This window comes from Syngnathus floridae, chromosome 17, assembly GCF_059516105.1.
Source record: "Syngnathus floridae isolate MCC-2025c chromosome 17, RoL_Sflo_1.0, whole genome shotgun sequence".
In the NCBI taxonomy this organism is placed as follows: Eukaryota; Metazoa; Chordata; class Actinopteri; order Syngnathiformes; family Syngnathidae; genus Syngnathus; species Syngnathus floridae.
This window is the reverse complement of record NC_142429.1, coordinates 6,316,560-6,336,513: the sequence shown is the minus strand read 5'-3', so window position 1 is coordinate 6,336,513 and position 19,954 is coordinate 6,316,560. Positions and strand designations below refer to the sequence as shown.

The following is a 19,954-nucleotide window of genomic DNA, read 5'->3' as shown; positions in this document are numbered from 1 at the left end:
GTCTCTTGGATTTCGAGCGGAATGAGGATGGGGGGGGTCGTCTCTCAAAAGGAGAAACAGCAGAATGGCTCAACACTCGTAAACCGCCGGTAATGTGTTTCTCATGGCGAGGGCGGAAAGGGAGGCGGGCGAATGCCTTTGGTTAGTCCCAGTTATTTATTTTGTCCCTGGAAACCGACGAACAACAACAAAAGCCTTTGCAACAAAGGCCGACCGAGCGCGGCCTGTTTTCGGTCTGCGGCTGCCACTTCCTCCCTCTGCATTTTTGGCTTGTGGGGGGGTGGATGACAAAAAACAAGAACACAAAAGGTGATATGTTCGGGTCAAGGAATGAAGTTGTGGGCCCTGATGCTAGTTGGGATGGGTGATCGGTACGGCAAGACACTCCAGCATCACACTGAAAGTATCACTTGACTCACGACTGTCCTGTCCTAGAAATGATTCTAGGATCAGAACTTTAAGGATGCTGGCAGTTTTGGCGCCAGAACACATCTGAAAGGGGGCATTAAGTCGGTCACATAAAAATATGACCGTATTTTCCGCACTATAAGGCGCACTTAAGAACCTCCAATTTTCTCAAAAGCTGACAGTGCGCCTTATAATCAGGTGCGCCTTATATATGGACCAATATTAAGCCACTACAGCAGGCGTGTCCAAAGTCCGGCCCCCGGGCCAAATGTATATATCTTATATATGGACAAAGTTTTAAAATGGGCCATTCATTGAAGGTGCGCCTTATATATGGACAAAGTTTTAAAATGGGCCATTCATTGAAGGTGCGCCTTATAATCCGGTGCACCTTATAGTGCGGAAAATACGGTAGTTTCAATGATAACGCTGGCTGTGCTGTTGTTATTGCTTTTTATTTTCTCTTTGTCGATCTCATCTCAAGTCAGGTTCTGTCTGACCGCATTCGAATAAATCTCCAACTCACTACAAATGACAACAAAGTTATCCAGACTAAAAGTGAAAGGGTTCTTGCGGTCTGGATTCGCTCATGGTTTTTACTTACTACTGAATTAAGTAGTTATTGGAAGCACATGCTTGTATGCTCACTCACACCATGAACTAGACTTGACGTTGCCGCACTGTACACGATTCCATGTTAACTTTAGGTTCCTTTTTTAGGACTAAAAAGGGCGTCACGTTCCAAAAGTACAAAAATAAAACATCTGAAGCTGCCCTGGAGAAGTCAAACCCAGTGACAGGACACAAAACGAAGCAACTGACGCACGATCTGTGTGCATAACAACAACCCTGGAAGTTTTCTGACACACCTGTGAGAATGTAGCGATAAAGGATTAAAGCGACACTAATTTGTCCCGGAAATTCTTGGAAGTTTTCCTACGGGACTGGAATTGCTATTACGCATTGCTGACCTTTTATACAAGATGCTTTGCAGAGGTATGATGGCTGAACTCGGTGCATGCTAACACGCCCCCCCCCTGCACAGTCACCACTTCCTGGCCAAAATAGCAGCCCACAAACAATAGTAGAGGTCAGGCAGGTTGCACACAAGTATGTTATCGCCACAATCGAGGTGCTTCCGTTTGAATGCTTGGCCCGTGTCAACAGCTTGAACCTTCCCAACAAACCCCAGGGTGACATCAGCGACCTAAAAAGAAGAAAAGTAGAAAAAGAAAAAAAAAAGAAAACAAACTAAAAGCTTATTAAGAGGGACGCCAATATTCTTTCAAGATGCTGTTCGGTCCAACTAAAGTGCACTTTGTTGTTTGCTTGAGATAAAGCAGACCAATAATAAGCTTTGGGAAGTGTAAACACAGCGAGAATTGCGGGGTTGCTCATCCTGCCTGTGATGACACCCTGGGAAATATCAAATTAAATTAAGTTCCAAGAAAAAAGGGAATACAAATAAAGAGCTCTATTATCTATTATTACTTGAGGTTGTTGTGGCTACCCCCACACTAAAAGATACACAGGAGAGAGGACACGATGTTCCTCATCATGGACTTTTACTGCCTCGGCCTCCCAAGGTGCCAGAAAGACAACACGCTACTGTTTATTGGACCTTTTAGGATTAAGCTATTTTTTTCTTACTTTCCGGTGAGGTACTATAATAATAATGATGATGATAATAATAATGCAGTCAGAGCAAACATTGCTCACAGCACATATTCCTTATCTGCGGGAAGAAATAATAATGAAAAAAAAAAAAAACCTAGTGTCCTATGTACTCGTCTCACCATCAAATTTACTGTATAATACTGCCCCCTTGTGGCCACGTCATTCACATACGCACAGGAGAAACTGGCAGTAATAACTAGAATTGTTTCATTTATGTAATATATAAAAATTATGAATGGATAATACCTATCAAAAGGCACTACATTATAACTATGGTAAATAAAAATATATAATATAAATAATATAATAAAAATACATACATGAAATGCAGGCGATTAAGCTTTATTCATTACCTTTTGGTTTGATTTTTTTATTTGATGTTATGCTTTTGAATTAAAGCTGCTCCAGTATATTTTAAAAAGTTATCCTAGTTCTCGTGACGATTAGCATCTGTACAACTGTACATACGAGTGTAATCACTTGAATCTCAGTTTGATATTACGCATCGCATAAGCAGACAACCAACAGCATCTCTTCTCTCTTTTATTGAAGACGTCATCTGCCGTGACACACAAACAGCATGAGGAGCCATCAAAGATCCCGGCGAGCATCTATCGCCATGACAACATTTCACAAGGGTCCTGATTTCCCTTTTTCTGAACCTTCATCACCGACCAGCGCACATTTATTGATGCTGCTCTAACCATCGACCACAACACTCGCATAAATAATATTCAACTACGTTAAACATGACACACAGACATGAAAGATGATGCTAGCAGAACGAACGTTGGTTGAACATTTTGGAAAATTGACTTTTTACTGTTTTGCAAACAGTTAAGGGTCTGTGTTCTCAAGAAAGACATAGAAGCACAACCATGTCAAAGACAAAGGTAAGAAGAGCAGTTCAGAAGGGGGGCATCGGGGTCTCCAAAATTCTCGTCACGAAAAGCCCTTGTCAAGTTCCAGAAAATTAGCCAGATACGTTGCTGAATAGAGCAACAAAGTTGTCAAGATAGCGACATTGCATAGCCCTCACTTTGCTGCAGTTCAGTCCCCAGTCGCCATGGTAACAAAAGCTGGCAAGAATGTGACAAGTTTACTATAATTCTTGATCTTTTGTGCATGTTGACCGAAGAATGTTAGAGATCTTAAAATAAGACACCTGGAGTTGCTTCATGGTGGGGGGGAAAAATGCATATGACCCATTTTAACAAACAATAACACAACACGCACACAAGCACACGGATGAGGGTGATCTCAGTCCTCAAACTTTCCATCCAGGATGCCTTCAAAGGTGAACGGGAGGAACTTGAAGCCCTGACCCGAGTAAAACTTGTTCTGGAACTCCACCCTGCGTAAACACGTACACACAACAAGGTGCATTCAAGACGGAGGTGTTTACAGGAACGCCGGTCAAAGCTTGTCGCTCACGACCCTTGCTCTCCGTTCCAAAGGGAACTCCTCCCCATGACAGCCGGATGCAAGACTTGGACCGGCACCCAAATATGTGAAACCTACTTCCTGTCCAGAAAGTGATCAGGTTCTATTCTCAAAGAAAAATGGCGATGCTAATTGAAGAGATGACTTGTTACGAGTAGCGTGTGATAGTTGAACAAGTTGTAAATGAATCACAAGAAAGCGTATGATCAAATAAACCTGAAGGAGTTAGTGTTTTTTTTTTTTGTTGTTGTTTTTTTATTGTGTTAATAAAAACTAAAGGTTTATATTTTACTTATGCTAAATCAAATTTCATTTTTTTTTTGTTTTAGTTTTATTCCTCGCACATTAAAGAGCCCCCATTTAAGTAAATAAATCAAAGCGCCATGGCAATATCGACACAGTGTGTTGCTCACCAGTGCAGCCGCAGCGCGTGCAAGAAAGCGGACAGGCCTTCCATGATGAGCAGGATGGCCACAGTGAGCACGGCAAAGAAGCAAAAGACGATGGAGAGCAGGAAGAAGCCGGCCACGCTGCGTGTGGAAAGCCCGATGTGCATCACCATCGACCACAGCACCTCGGACAGCTCTGTATCGTAAAGCGGACGCCACGTTGGCCATCGGCGGGGACATCGCAATCAAATTGGGCTTCTAATGGAGGTCAGCTGTTTGCAATTGAACCAAACCGAACTTACGTGCATGAGCCAGACTGAGAGCCCAAAGCCTGAGGTAGGACGCCGTGTTGGAGATACAACCCAGGCAGTATTCGATGGTGTGTATCGCCTGATGAACGGCCACATCTGCAAAGTTAAACTGAGGCACAAGAGGCACGTCGGTCAGCTTAATGGATGGCGGTATAACCCCTCAGGAGTCCCCTGAGATCAGTCAGCAGGACACCAGCCATGAACCAGGAGTGAGCCCATATGCACAGTTATATTGTACGTCATACCAACACATGCACCGACACAACACAAGGGGGCGCCAAAGGTAAGGAAAAGACAGTGTGATAGCACGTGTATTAGGAAAGAACAAGTGGCAGGCTTCAGGTCCTACCTCTTCCTCCTGGCGTGCCTTGAAAGCAGACGACAGAAGGCAATGCTTGATTATTGACCACACACACACACACAGACACACACAAACACACAGCAAAAAGCCGTAAAAGAAATGGGTTACACACTCGTAAAGTGAAAAAAAGGTTAAAAAAAAGAGTCAGCGTTGCATCATTTCTAACACAGCAGTATCTTTATCGCTTTGTTCGAATTTCAAAACAATTTTAATGAACATCGACTAAAAGGCGTTTGAACACAATTAGCTGTTCTGTAACAAGAGCGTCTCAATACATAATGGACGTCTGTAGTGGAAACGCGCAGGTTTCCGCTTACAAATAAATCTTTCAAAGGCCAACACAATCTCACCTCAGGCTCATCTTCAGAATGTTGCGACAGCTGGTCGTGCTGGATGATTTCTGCCTCGTCATCAGTGGGCCCGTTGCCCACCCGGATGCCCCCGAAGTTCTGGGTGCCCTGCGACGCAACACGAAAGCTTTCAGGGAGACTACGGTGGCGTCTTCAGTTTAGTACAAAGGACGTTTTAAGGTTAAGAATTTACGGTTACAGCCATAGTGTAAGTGGTGAGGGTGAAGAACATGTAACTGCATCGTACCAGGTTTTTACGCCACAAATATTGTCTTCGCAGGACCAAAGTTTTAACGATCAACATGCAAGGAACACATGCCAAGGCGATGAGCACCAGGAGAGTCTGCAGGGCTTGCTGTGACAAGAAACAAATGAAGGAAATTTAGCTAATTTTTTTTCCACCACAAAAATAACGATGATGAAGAGGTGCCCCTACCTGTCCTGTGTAGAGAGGCTTGACGGTTGGGTCACTGTAGTTGAAGAGGAACATATTGATGAAGGCAATCAAGAGGCTGGGAGCGTCTCGCGACAGCCGAACATCGTATGAGAGCCACTTGTAAAAGATGAGCAGCACCAGATAGCCGAAGAGGCTGGCCATGAAGACGATCTCGGGGATGAAGCCCAAGTAGATGTTGAGTGGCTTCTGGAAATAACTGAACGGGAAGACAAAAGAGAGAGTTGGTGACTCGAAGGGATGGAGCGAGTAGGAGACGAGGTGGGGAAACACTCACAGGTGGTTGAAAAGACTGAGAGTGACACCGAAGAGCATGTGGATGACGCCCAGGATGATCGACATCTTCATCTTGAAGGAGTTTAAGAAGGTCAGCTTGTTCGTTGCAATATTCCAGATCTGACGGATAAGATGTGGCTTAGTGTTTATAGTTTAAGCTGTATTTAACTATGATGCATTAAAGAGACAGTAAAAAAAAAAAAAAAAAAAACACCTCCTAATTAAATAGAAGTTGGGCTTTGTGTTCAAGACTTTGAAAATGGCAAAAGTTGCAATGTTTATGTGAAGGTTATTAAATTGATAAAACCATTTTCTTTTTTATAATTAACTAACAATGATTTTACTCATCGCAAAAAATTACCGGATCAATGCCTATGGGGTAGGGCCCTTTGAACACGCCGTCTACCGCAGGGTCTAACTGCAAAATTTTGTTGCCTTCAAGTGTTTCAAACCTGAAAAGGAGAGCGAGGGAAAATTTGTCATTTTAGTTAATAAAAAAGTGAACTTTCCTGAGCGCACCGCACCACTTACGTCCAGTTGCCTCCCACACGGACGTTAAACATGGGCCGCACACTCCAGCCCGAGCCGAAGACGTTGAGCGACTTGGAGAAGCAGTCGTTGTAGATGATGCCCGTGTAGATGGAGAAGAGGCCCATCATCAGGATGATGTAGCGCCCCGCGAACACCATACTGAACATCTGACACAAAAAATCCAAGTTAAGAAAAAAAAAAAGAGGAAATCTCTTCCCGTGGCTCAGAGGAAGCAGCGCTGCGTATCGGAATGAATGTGAGGGGCAAGATGATGGAACATGGAGGTGTATACCTCGTTGTCGTTCTTCTGGGCGATCAGCCGGCTCTCTCGCAAGACGAGGTACAGAGCAGCGCAGGTCATGAGCACGCCGTGGCCCAGATCGCCGAACATGACGGCGAACAGGAAGGGGAAGGTGATAATGGTGTATGGAGCTGGAGTGATTGCGCAATAGATTGGGGGGGGGGGGGAGATATCACAGATGATGGAACAGGCAGACAGACAGAAGTGTGACATCATAAAAGCGGGCCATACCTGGATTGATCTCGCGGTAGCTGCCGATTCCGTAGGCGTCCACGATGTTTTGAAAGCCGGAGGTGAGCTTGTTGGTCTTGTTGTAGGTGGGCGGGGTCTGTTTGGTCTGCATCCTATTCAGGATGGAAGGCACGGTGGAGCCGCTCTTCTCCTGAATGGCACAACAGCAAACGTCTTCAAATATACGGATGTCATCTCAGCTACTTCTTGATAGCCGTTAGATTGTGTGGGTGGGCCTCGTCTTGGCCGCCAATGAGTGTGAATCCGCTCCACTCACCGTGCCCCTGCGCAGAGCGAACTGGATGGAGTCCAAGTCGGAGACGGGACACCACACCTCGGCGATGAGACACTTCTGGGTGACGTCGATGTTGCACAGGTTGAGGGTGTGGTAGATGGCCTTCATCTTTCTCACTTTGATGAACCACACGCGCACTGCCTTGGCCGCTGCCTGCAGGACCCGCTGTCTGTGGTCCTCTGTCTGGTTCAGCACCTTGAGGAAGGGTGGAGGGGGGAAATGCGTACTTACTGTGTGACGACGTGTGTCTGTTGACGTGAACGTTTGCGGAATTACCATTTGTAGATCATCGATGCGAGCGTTCACCCCTGCGAGCATCTCTTTCCTCTCCTGAGGTGTTTCCGGACACGGGTACAATGTCGCTCGGAAACTGGGAGGGAGGCGCACGTGAGCAAATATCGACAAACTAAAAAAATCGATGCGGCTTTGTTGACTCACCCCTCACAAATCTTCTTCACTCTGTTCTTCAGCTGGTCTCCCTGGAAGAAGATGATGAAGACAGACTTGTGGACCTGGTCGCCCTGCGAACACATGAAACGTGACATCTATTATGAGTTTCCCGGTTTCAAAATTTACCTGTGAGCGAGATAATGGGAATTTGGACGACTTGTGATGTATATATCAATTTTTATGCTGCATGTATGACATGCGCGGATCAGCACACTCCAGTCTGACCGAAGAAGGGTCCTCCAGAGAGTCTTCAATATCCGCCTGCCTCAGGAACACATTGCCTCTGCAAACCCTCCACAGCATCCTCTCGAATGTGGGGATACGCTCCCTTCCGATGACTCCGGCAACAAATCTGTGAAACAAATCAAGTCACTGCCGAATTGAAGGACGACGATAATGTGTCCAATTGTTGGTCTTACCCAAGCCTGAGGGGAGCCACGCGATTGATCTCGTTGGGGTCCAGCAGGGTGGAAGACTCCTCCAGCAACGTGGGATCTTCCATCTGCATGAACAGGAAAAAAAAAACACGACAGGGATGAAAGAGCGGCAGAGAAGGTTAATAGCTCAACGGCAGTCTGTCTGGCTAAATGATTAACCTCCATCACGGCTCATTTCAACTCATTAAAGACGACTCGACACGCGCGGACAAGACAGTAATGTTGATGGAGGCGCTAGAGCGGCACTAATGTCGAAGCAAAGCTCCGGAAAAACAGACACTTGGCAGCAACTGAGACGCCAAGTGTGATAGAGTAAATGTCACATCCTGTTCTGACCAGCGTGTGTGTGCGAGTGAGTGTGTGTGCTGTCCAGCTGACCTCATCAAAAAACTGCTGCGTGCGACGCAGAATGTGCTTAAGCTCGGTCAGCTCCAGGAAGTTCTTCTTCAGGGCTTCCTGATTGGTGTTGATTTCCTTCAATTCGTTCTCCAGCTTCTCAAACGTGGCCTGCAGGAGGGAAGAAGAGAGAAGTGAATAACGTTAAGATGGCTGAAGGGAAACCGTGATGCTCTCTTCTCCCTCACCTCCAAGTCGATCATGTCTCTCGGGACAGGCACTTCGGGGTTCTCGCCGGTGTCGACGATCGGCATGTCGGCCTTCTTGATCTCCTTCTCCACAAACCCTGCCAACGACACGGAATTGTTTTCATAGTAACCCAGCATTATATAGGAGGAGTTCCTTTCTATGACTATAGACAAAGACTTACTCAGTTTGCGGTCCATTTCCTCACATCGCCGCACTTCGTTGACAAACTTGCGCTGGAACACGTTCACGTCAGGATTCAACTGCGACACAAGGACATTATAATATATATTTTTTTCTTCAATGGATTTACAACATGATCTATCTCCAACGCAAGATTCCCTTAGGGATAGTAGGAGTGACTGCCCTCGTGAGAAATGAAGCGTCAGCAGTGAGCACATGACTAAGATGCTGCGATGAGGCATGCACTCATTCTGAATGAGCTTCCTGAACCTTACCCCCCACCCCACCTAAATGATGGCCATTTTGAGAACAAAATCAGATAATCCACATTAGAATCAGCCACTCACATCACGGAACTGCACCATCCCAATCTCTCCCAGCTCACTGACACAGCAGTAGGCCGCCTCCGACTGGAGGAAGAGCTGCGCCAGCGTCATCTCCTCGCTCCGGAAGAGTTCCCCCATGTTTGCGGCGGGTTTTTCGGCTACCCCGGCACGCCCTTCAGGAAGGAAAGACCACCTAAAAGGAATCACACAAACAACCTTCATGGTGTTTGTTTATTTATATGCATAGCTTGCACACCTTTCTTTATTCACATTCTCCCATGACTTCAGCTCATGAACCTGCTCATGTATGCAAACACTAAAGCGGCATGACTCATCGAAGTCTGAGGTAAATGAAAGAAGCATAAAGTTTTGCTAACACTTGCGAATGAAATGCAAAATTCCAAATTAACTTCTATAGAGGATACAGAAGAAAATAAATCATTCTGAATGCAATAAATCCAATATAAGTAATCTAATCAGAGATTAGTGGTCCCACTTGGAGAAGCTCTCGAGTAGCCTGGAGTGTGTCGTTTCCTAAAGATGGAGACTAATAAATAACGGATACGTGTGCACTTTAGCGATAGCATGCGAGAAGTTACCATGTGACGAGAGGAAAGAAAATCCGGTTGCCTTCACGCTGATCCCATGATCTGGGAAGGAATGCGGTTACACTGGCAAACAATTCAAATAGAAATGAAATAAAGTAAGTAGTGCTGGAGTAGACTGACAGTACAGAGTAAATCAGGCACAACTGAGGGTCAATTACTGGGATGCCTGATGAGGAAAGACAAGGGATTCCTCGAGACACCTTGTAGTCGGGGAAAAGGACCACACACAAGGCTTATCTGTGGATTATGAAGGGAACATGTGACCTGTAGCACCATTAAGCCTTACTATACTCCCACAAATCAAGCACAAAATTCAATGTAGTCTTGTTTTGTTACTATACACAAACAGCACGCCAGCTTTTGGTCCATGACAGCGTCAAAATTCAAAGCAAGAACACATGAATATTTGAAAAGCTAAATGACATTACAATACTTTACGAGTTTGCCATCCGGCTAAATTTATTGACATTTTATATAAGCGCATTTGTATTGTTTTCTATCGCAAATAGCATGTCGTTTAAGCAGCCGAAACGACATTTGCAAGTAAGCAGTAAGTATAAAAGCAACTAAAGGTTCTTGGCGACCTTCATTTTTATATCCCCATTAAATGATGAGTTTACAGTGTGGCTAATTGCTAACTTTGCGCACCTGTTGATTAATATGTAACCACCAAGTTTGGCAAAAGAGTTAGCGCGTTACGCTTGAAGCTCTCTCATCAACTGCTGTTTTTTAAAAGGCGTACTTACGCTTGAGTTGGATAAAATAGCTCCTCGGCCTTGTTTTTCCTTGGTTATCACCTTCTTATCCTGTTTGTTGAGGACGACTTCGGCGACGGAGAAATTTGTCAACGACTTTCCAAAGCGGAAGTGCACCGATGATCACGTGACATACTGCGACACCAAGGTAGATGAAAGCATCATAATAATTATTGTAAAAACAAATTTAGACCACGGTTAAACATTACAGAGTGTTGCCTTGACTTTTTGTTAGATTTGTTTAATTTTTTGGGCCATTCCAGAAAGTAAGACTTCGTCACGTTTGAACGACCTGACCACATGGGGGCAGTAATGTACGGTCTGCCGAATACGTTGTCTTTTAATATCGATTGAAAACATTTCTAATAGAAAATAGAAATGTCACGGTCAAGTATTGTCTGTAAGTGTGCGTATTTTGAATAGTGCTTTTTTTGACAACATTATTTTCTATTTTTCCTCTGCTAACAAAGATCGAAGAAGATAAGCGTCATAAGAAGACAACCAGCAGAATCAACAGAATTCATGGCTGCTTTTTGTGAAAAGTTGTTCTTATTGCAATGTATTAAAGTTGAATTGGAGACTGCTTATACTGTTCTAATGTTTACTTGTTCTAATCAACATTGCATCATGACCATGATTAAAATACTATAGTGTAGTAGGCCTAAGTACACACCAATAAAAGAGACAGGTTTTATTACTAAAATCGATTCCAAAAAAATCATATCAAGTTGGGATATACAGTGTATTGAACATGGGAATACTATGTACACACTTGACTCGACGAATCATGTCGCCTCTTGCCACAGTTTGGGACCAAGCCCCCCCCATGTGCCCAAAGGGACAGGAGAAGGCGGAGTCCTGTCAACAGGGGCCCGGGTAGGTGGGTCAGGGAAAATTCTGACTGGGTGGTTTCACATGGAACGGAGGCATTTGAGTGGAGCCACACATGCCTGAGCAGTGAGAGGCCCAACTCCCTTTGGCTGGCTGGCATCCCAGAGGCACAGGCACAGAGGGTTTAGTGAGTAGGGGAGACAAGATAAGTTTAAAGGGACTAAAGGGGATCCTGGTGGTTCTTTTTCAAAGGGTGTATTTTTATCTGCAGAGGGAGTGTGAGCGGTTTGTTTTTTGACAGCTATGGCGGATACAGGGGTCCAGAAGGAGCACGCAACTCTGGCAGAAGTGCCCTACGATGACGACGACGTTGCCCTGGTAGGCGCCGCGGCAGAGCCGGCGATGGATGGCGGCAACCCCATCGAGGACGTCAAGAGCGAAGCGCAGATGAACGGCATAATGGTCCTGGCTCTACTCGACAAGATCATCGGCGTGGTGGACCAGATCCAGCAGACCCAGACGGGGCTGGAAGTGCGTCAAGAGGCCATGGAGAAGTCGGTGTCCACCATCCAGGCTGAGCTTTCCAAGCTGTCCAAGAGCCACCTGGGCACGTCCACTACCGTCACCAAGATGCTAGACAAGGTCCGCAAAGTCAACGTCAACGTCAAGACGGTGCGCGGTAACCTGGAGAAGCAGGCGGGCCAGATTAAGAAGCTGGACAGCAACGAGAGCGAGCTTCTCAAGAGGCGCAACTTCAAAGTCCTCATCTTCCAGGTGAGTGGGGCCAAAGATGGGCCCAGGGTACTTGTGAGCCATATACAACAAATCTTAATCAGCATTTATATAATTTCTTATAGTTTATTTTTCTTCCTTGTTTCCGTGGCAACCTGGCAGCTGAAAGCTTTGCTATTCTATGCAGCAGAGAACGGCCATTGGGAGCTTCATGTGCTGGATATTCTCCACACAATTAGCCCATTGCAATGTTGTTTGGTGTCCCGTGAAAGCCGCATTCGGCCACTCCCATTCCACAGGACTACCATCATGATCAGCCAGCTAGACGCTATTAATACGTTGGTGTAAATAAAATTATTAGCCCCCCAAATACTAGCCATGGAGAGAGGGGGGAGAGGCTCGAGATAGAACTAGAGCCCCACCCACTGAACATAGTTGGCCGGACGCCTTGGCACAGGATGAAGACGTAGTTACGATTATTCCAAAGGTCTCCTGAAGCACTCTGGGTTATTTGTACCTGTCGGCAGCAGCATTATTTTGGAAACAAAGGTCATAAAATAAAGGCCACTATAGGAGTTAACGTGAGCGATGAAGCTACCGTCTTGAACTTGACACTCGCTCACTGGTGCACCGTTTTTAGCTGGACATGTCCTTACATCCGGCTTGGCTGAAGTTTAGTATTCAGCTGCACTGATCTTGAGATATCTCATTCGTGGGTTTGCCCCCCCACCCCCCAGGAATTTGGCTGCAGAAGAACTTTTGGCTTTACTTTTGGTATCTGTCTGAAATTCAAACGTAGGCATTGCGGGTGAATAAATTACACCCAGCAGGTGGCTCTCATGCTTGGCGATCGTCTACATGGTCGGCGTGTTTTCGCAAGAATTTAGCAGGAAATAGTACGCTGTACATACTTACAGTACATACAGTAAGGCCGACAATTCTTATGTGTGTCCTCAACACGAAAGGTTGAACTGATTAATTGGATAATTGTTGGGATCTTTCACAGAATAATTATTCCATAAGACAGCAAATTTTTGAATACCCCCTTCAAAATTTGTTTTGCTAGTAATTAATTAAATTCTGCTTCTTGGTATATTTTTTTTACAAAATTCCTGTGAGAGACTATCCATGTTCATCTTACAGTTATTTAGAGTAACGGCCAAATCTAATTTATTAATCAACATTAATGCTACGTTATCATTGTTTCAACTCGATCCCGATTTCCGAGCAGCTGTTGGGAGCTAGCTGCTATCACGCCGCCTGTCGCTATTTCTTTCATCCTCGCACTGTTCTATTTTTTGCCAGCAGGGATGAGCTGCGTCGTTTTTTAATTTGATGGCCTGGCAAGATATTGGCTCGGTCGCAAGTCTACATTGGCCTTCGTTGGAGTTTTACCACTTTCCTCTTTGTATATGTGTTAATGTGTTACAAGTGGGACAAATTTAGACTCTGAATCAGGTTAAGGATGAGATAAGGGTGAGGCACGCCGAGGTTACGGCAGAATGAATGTCAGTGGAACATATATGCGTTTTTGTTTAAAGGCCTCTGGTCACGGTGTGTGGTCGTCGCTTACTGACTTTAGCTTTGCTTTCCCTAAAGGACCTTGTACCCTACTTGCTAACGCAGCGTTAACTAAGGGTCTCGAATTTTAATCCGGCTTTAACTTCGTATCCATGCACTGAGAATAGATACGTTAGATAGCAACAGTGGAGTTCTTTGAGGTAAATAACATGCAGGAGTCCTTTTTGAGTTTACAATTTTCATTCCCGCAGCGGTTATGTAGCTTGAAGTAGCGAGGGGTTGTCAATTTATTTTCTTCAAAGGACCACCATTATAATCAAGAAGCAACTCAGGGGACCACTACTATGGCGGAATATTATTTTATTTTGCACTGAAGGAGGATAGACCTATACAGGCTATTAATTTGCATCTTTATGTCTATTTTGGGAATCTCAGCTACATTTGACATAATCAACTCTAAATAATGAATCAATTTTACTTTTAAAAATGTTACAATTATGTTACATTTCCAATTTCACGGACGACCTACAATACCGACACGGACCACTAGATAGCCGTGGACCACCGGTTGACGATGCTGGCCATATTAAAGTCATAGTAAAATTAGTTTTCAAAGCATTAGCTTTAATTAAGTCCACGATGTTCAACAGGTGTGCTAGCAAGAAAAGCACAACAATACTTTAAGGGGAGTCATCTAAAAATAGTCAAAACATCATATTTTGTTTATTATAGTATATCTGGAATATTAATTAAGCAGCAAAATCAATCCATCTCAGGGGGCGGCCATTTTGCTGCTTGCTGTCAACTGAAAATGACATCACAGTTCCACGACCAATCACAGCTCACCCGTCTTCTGAGTTTAATGCAAGAAAATGACCTGTTAAAGTTTGTTTTATGAGGACACTGGTGTTTTATTCATAGCTGTGTCAATTTAATTGAGTGGCTAAATCCAGTCGGTGATGTCTTGCGTCCATCGGGAGCGTACGGCCGGAATCTGGGTGTGTTGCGGCCCACCCTCGAGTCTCACTTACCATCCGCATGTCTTTTAGCCAAACTCATCAAGCTCTCGAGTGTCGCTCAGTGCTACATTTGAGTATACAAATAAGTTCCACTTGTTGCAATTGTTTCTTCATACCGCACTTAGCAAAGCAGACAGCAGCCGAACTTATAAACAAAGCCAGCACCAATTTAGCACGGCGATTCATCTCCCTGGCATCTCCCCTTCCCCTACGTCTCGGTTTTTAGCCCCCTCTGGCTCGGACCTTTAACCCAGAACCTTTTCAGCGTCGTCTTTGCTCGCACGCTACATCGCTGTCTTCATTCCATGCATCTTCAGGCCCCATCATCCCGAAATTCAAATGCCGTTTCTTCCGTGCGAGTGGAAAGCTGTCTGACTGGCTTCACATTTCGCTGTTGCATGCTGACTCGCATGGCCAGTCATTTCTCACTTACACAACTTGGTTATCCACTCGTTGCCTTTTTAGATTTTAACTCATGGGAAAACCTTTGTTGATATCTTTAATTTACCAAGTTTACAATTTAACCCAACTCAAGCACAGTCAACGTGCAAACTCCACAAATGACGGAATTTTTATTGCACCATATTCCCGGTCATCCACCTGTGGAAAATCTGAAGTGAAGAAAATGCTTCATACTATGCTCGACCCGTGTCTTATGTCAATATGAATGACATCGTCTAAGTGCGAAGGAGCCCGTTGCCTCATCATAAGTTCCAAACACTGACTGAAGCTGCTGGTTCTCGCTTGGTTGCGAAGGAAAAAGTTACATTTTCCGTATCATAGAGTCATTAAAAAAAACATAGAACTCCCCTCTGATGGTGGAAGATAGGGATGTCATATAACATGGCCGTGTGAGTTAAGTGGAATAGTGAGGCCTCTGTTTGGTGCTATTGGGCTTTCCAGTACTCGCAGCGGAGTTGTCGCAAAACTGAAACTGCATCTAAAACCTGAGGAGATATGGGTGGGCTTGACAATCACACGCTCAAGCACTTATTTTAGCTTTGCAGCATTCTTCGAAGACCTGCTGCACACATGCACCTCCAACGCTCTCCGCAGGCCCGTATCACTCAATGAGGATGCAGAAAGCACAGCTGCGAGGGGCAAATGGGATCCGACAGCTGATCCCGCCGCCGAGGCCTCGCGTCGCACTGCCTGAAAAGGAATGGCGTCCGTGCGAGGCGTGATGGCGGATCTGGAATGTTCATGTACATTCAGATAGCTGTAAACACTATTATTGATATTACTCGTGTACCTGCTAAATATAGGCAGGCAGTGCAGCCAGGTTGATGCCAAATCATTTCTATATTTCTTATGAATAAGTAAAGTCTAAACACAATTAAACCAAGGTTAAAAATGAAAATGTAAAAAGCCTTTCAAGTGGAGTAGACACTACTTGGTAAAGCTAATACTGCCGATTCATGATGTACCTAATCATGCCAGTAGGTGGTGCTGTGATGACAGGCTACAGTACCTCTCGATTTAAATGCAACATTTCATGTAAATTTCAACTGTTGTGCAGTGTCAAACCATTTGTAGTTTCTTAAGTCGCATGATTAACGTGTAAGTTGCATATTTTTCCATTCCCGGTAAATACTATTTGACTCTTTATTTCCACGTAGGTTTCCATGGAAACGGAAGATGAGTCTTGCGATGAGATCATTTTGAAACAATTGCAAAATGCTGTACAGGCTATATATCGCCCTTGCGTGACTTTACCAAAGTTTGATTTTAGTTCTTTGCTGTGGAAGTTTGTGCTTCTAAATTAATGAATTAACGTTGTGTGTCTTACGCCCGAACCTCATGACATCACTATCTTCAGCGCACGTGCGCCGGCAACCAGCAGCCTTCTATTTTTATTTTTTTTCAACTAAGATGCTTGGACTTTCATCCCGGTGTTGTGTCGTCATGGCGTTAGCTGTTTGCCCTTCTAAGATGCGCCAGCTGCGCCAGGCGAAGTGTGGAGCTGGTTGCCATGGGGACAAGGCATCGTGTTTACCTGTTGCCATGCAGCAGGGGCGGGAGGGGGAGGGGGTTAAGGGAGCCTGTGGTGTCCATGTATAGCACCGGCGTGGCGGGTGGCCAGAGAATTTCGGTTGGAATCCAAGGAGAGGAGAAGGCCAGCCCAGAATAAACCTGCGCAGACAGAACTGCACCACCCCGACCCAGTCCAATCCACTCCACAGGGAGGGAATGTCCATTTTTACGACCGGGTCGTATGTCGCTGTTGGACATCGACATTTTCTTTCATCTATCTGCTGTCTGGACTTTGACAAGTCAGACATTTTTTTTTGTACATCTTATTGAGATTTAGTGTGAATGAAAATTATTTTAGGGATGTTTGAATTTTTTTCGTCAGTCCAATACAAGTGTTTCAACTCTTGGGTAGTCATCGATACCAATACCAAATACCGATACTACTTTTACTTTAGATCACATGTGTCAAACTCAAAGCCCGGGGGCCAGATATGGCCCGCCACATCATTTTATGTGTCCCGCGAAGACAAATTGTGCATCAAATTCGTGTGTCATTACTAGAATTGCAAATTGTCTTCACTTTTAATCATATCTTTTTATTTTATATTTGACCAGTTTTTACTTGTCTGATTTGAAAACGAGTAGCTTTTACTGTATATAATATGAGGTGCTCATACATTTATTTGGGTTGACAGTCATAATGGCCCTCCGAAAGAAGCTATGACTACAATGCGGCCCGCAAAAATAACAAATTTGACACCCTGCTTTAGGTACTTAAAGTTACTAAAAAACAAAAAAAAACAATGACATATCATTTAAAAAAAATGCCTGATGATAATGATAATAATATGAAGATACAAATAAGATTATGTTACTGTTAAGGGTTGACGTGCAATCTTTTGCTGGGTACTCATTCGTTCCTTTGGAAATGAAAGTGTTTAAATTGCGTAAGTGTTGTTGGGAGGTTGTTTGAAAAAAAAAACAGGAAATGAGCACACACCACTCTCGGTATGACTAGGTCGATGATAACTGTAATTAGTTTCTTCCTCTAAGCCATGTAGCTTCAGATAAAATTTTTTAGATGTGGTTTTCAATAGATGGCAACCGCATCAACCTCAACTTAGTGTAGTAATGAGTGATGCCACCTGATGCAATGTGCAGCCACATGATGGCACTGCAACTGCATTTGCAGTCCATGAACCTTTCATAAGAATGACTCAGAAGGTTTCAGATCTCACCCAGAGGCTAATTGTAATTATTATTCTGCCATGATAATTAAACGAATATTGCAGTCATAATATACTTCAGTATCAGTGAATGGTAATTTTAGCACATGTGAAATTTTCGTAATCAATTGAAGCTCTGCTGCAATTATTTTGTGCTCTTCTATCTTTTCAGGACCAAATGAAGGCGGCAAAGAAAACCAAGCCGGAAGTGGTTGCTGAGGATGGGACGACAGTGGGTCTCCCTGAGGAGGGCTGTGAGGGCCAGCCGGCTAACCTCAACTCGGACGAGGAAGTGGAGATCGAGGAAATCGTGGAGGAATCCCGAACCAAGCGCCTGCAGCGCTCCACCAAGAGGCAAGTGGACAGCATCAAGAAGGCCTTCTCCAAGGAAGAGATGGAGAAGACCAAGCTGAAGACCAAGGAGAACCTGGAGAAAACCAAGCAAAGGACCCGTGAGAACCTGGAGATGACCAGGAAGAAAACCCGTGACAACCTGGAGAAGACCAAACACAGCTTGGAGAAAAAGATGAGCAAACTGGGCACCCGCATGACCCCCAATGTGGAGCGCCGGGTCAAGATGAAGAGCTCCAAGGAGAAAGTGAAGAAGTCCCTCTCGCCCGACCACACCGTCTACGCTCGCTCCAAGACCAGCGTCTACCGCGTGCCCCCCTTCACCTTCCACGTCAAGAAAATCCGCCAGGGCGTGGAGGAGATACCCGTGGCCGACCCCTCCACCACAGCCGAGGAGACGGAGGCAGGAGGCCTGCCCGAGGGCGAGGAGAACGGGCTGGGCATGCACGTGGATGTGGAGGAGGGGCAGCTAGTAAGTGTAGACAGCCCGGAGATGGAGGCCATGCTGAAGGACCCTCCGCTGGTCAGGGTGGAGGCGGACCACCGAGAGAAGACCCAGCATGAGTAGAGAGTCCATCACAATATATAAGGCAGAGAAAAGGCGGAATCTCCATGAGGACACATCAGTAGCCATGAGGACTCGATGCAAATATTCACATCTGTTCCATTCTTTTTTTATCCAAAAGCTTTTCATACTCACTTCCCTTTTCCACATTGCAAGGAAAACTAAGCTACGCTAACAGGCTAATAGGCTAATAGGCAACCCCTTTTTACACAGGACCGGTTTGTGCTTTTTTGCTTGTTGTTTTGATGAATGCGAGTACCAGCTAGGAAGAGAAAAAAGGTATAAATATTCATTGCTGTTGTGATGTATAGTTGAATATTTGCCCATGTACAGCATGCACACGAGAGTCGCGAGGGTACCGGGAAGTCGTTTGGAAGGTTTCGGTGTAGGTGTAGGGGTGTTCCTGTGGTCAAAAGTGGGGAAAAATAAACAGTTGCCTTGAGATTCTCACATGAGAAAAGACAGAAATATAACAACTTCACATTCTGGAGAAGAAAATTTTGAAATAATCTTGAGCGTTATTTCTAATGGTGTAGTTACTCTGGAGACGTTTGTGTATGACCTCGATCATGTTGTGTTGCGGTTGTCCTCAAGGCCACTCCACAGCACAGGAGGTCGTCTAATCAATGAGCTGCAGAATTCAATTAAGGAGAGTGCTCCTTCGAAGCTTGCAGCGGGCAGAGTGGAGCACAGAACAATACAGCAAGAACCATGAGAAATAAAGTGTGTGCGTGTGCTTGTGTTATTGTTCCTACAATAGACTCTGTGGCAATTTAATTGCAGTATAAGGAAGAAATCCAGCAGGGCCAGAAAGCTCAGTTTTTATGCATTGCAGTATTGAAGTAATCCGTTGCTGGTGTGTGTATGTTTTGTGACTCAAGCATTGATTAATGTGTAAAAAATAGTATTATATGAAGGAAATACACAAAGTGCCGTAAGTATTGTACTCTAAATACTTTTTCTGAGTGCATGATGGTATTGGGGAGTTCCCCATACCTGGTTAAACATGAAAACTGCAACAAGACTGGATTCGTATTGTTCAATATGTTACATTAAAATAATAAAGTGTGCATATTTTTCTCACTTGTTTGTTTAATTTTTGGCTTTTTCTTCATGTGTTACTTTACATTCATTTTTAAACATGTAATACTGTTGAACATTATTCGCCTCATAACTTCTTATTTGCTATAATTTGGACAAAAGTTTCAGGAACTTGCTAAATATATGTTAAGTATTTTATTCCATATTTATTTTTCATTTCTCATGTAAATATTGATCAGAGGAGTCAAAAAAGAATGGCAATGGCGTTGATGACGTCATCACTACCGGTAATTCAGATGACTTCCAGGCTGGCTGTTGCGTTAAGT

General features: G+C 44.5%; 2 protein-coding genes across 4 annotated transcripts; one reads left to right on the top strand and one right to left on the bottom strand.

Annotated features, from left to right (window-relative positions):
• Positions 1–2,612: 2,612 nt before the first annotated feature.
• atp6v0a1a (ATPase H+ transporting V0 subunit a1a) lies at positions 2,613–10,506 on the bottom strand. Of its 3 annotated transcripts, none has more exons than XM_088358259.1 (22): positions 10,360–10,506; positions 9,027–9,198; positions 8,681–8,759; positions 8,499–8,596; positions 8,293–8,421; positions 7,897–7,979; positions 7,703–7,829; positions 7,466–7,548; positions 7,304–7,397; positions 7,010–7,222; positions 6,733–6,883; positions 6,493–6,632; positions 6,201–6,367; positions 6,031–6,121; positions 5,671–5,789; positions 5,376–5,592; positions 5,187–5,294; positions 4,940–5,047; positions 4,578–4,622; positions 4,220–4,337; positions 3,942–4,113; positions 2,613–3,439 (listed from the first exon to the last, which is right to left on the bottom strand). In XM_088358259.1, exons 2-22 carry the CDS (start codon positions 9,141–9,143, stop codon positions 3,346–3,348), a joined length of 2,553 nt encoding a protein of 850 aa, XP_088214385.1. In that variant the 5' UTR covers positions 9,144–9,198; positions 10,360–10,506; the 3' UTR covers positions 2,613–3,345. The 3 variants fall into 3 exon arrangements, with proteins under 3 accessions (XP_088214385.1, XP_088214386.1, XP_088214387.1); XM_088358260.1 differs by having other exon boundaries at positions 4,578–4,595; XM_088358261.1 differs by lacking the exon at positions 4,578–4,622.
• Positions 10,507–11,291: 785 nt separating this feature from the next.
• Positions 11,292–19,670, top strand: cavin1a (caveolae associated protein 1a). Its single transcript, XM_088358708.1, has 2 exons — positions 11,292–11,973; positions 17,844–19,670. The coding sequence occupies exons 1-2, from the start codon at positions 11,503–11,505 to the stop codon at positions 18,588–18,590; spliced, it is 1,218 nt and encodes a 405-aa protein (XP_088214834.1). The 5' UTR covers positions 11,292–11,502; the 3' UTR covers positions 18,591–19,670.
• The last annotated feature ends 284 nt before the right edge of the window (positions 19,671–19,954 follow it).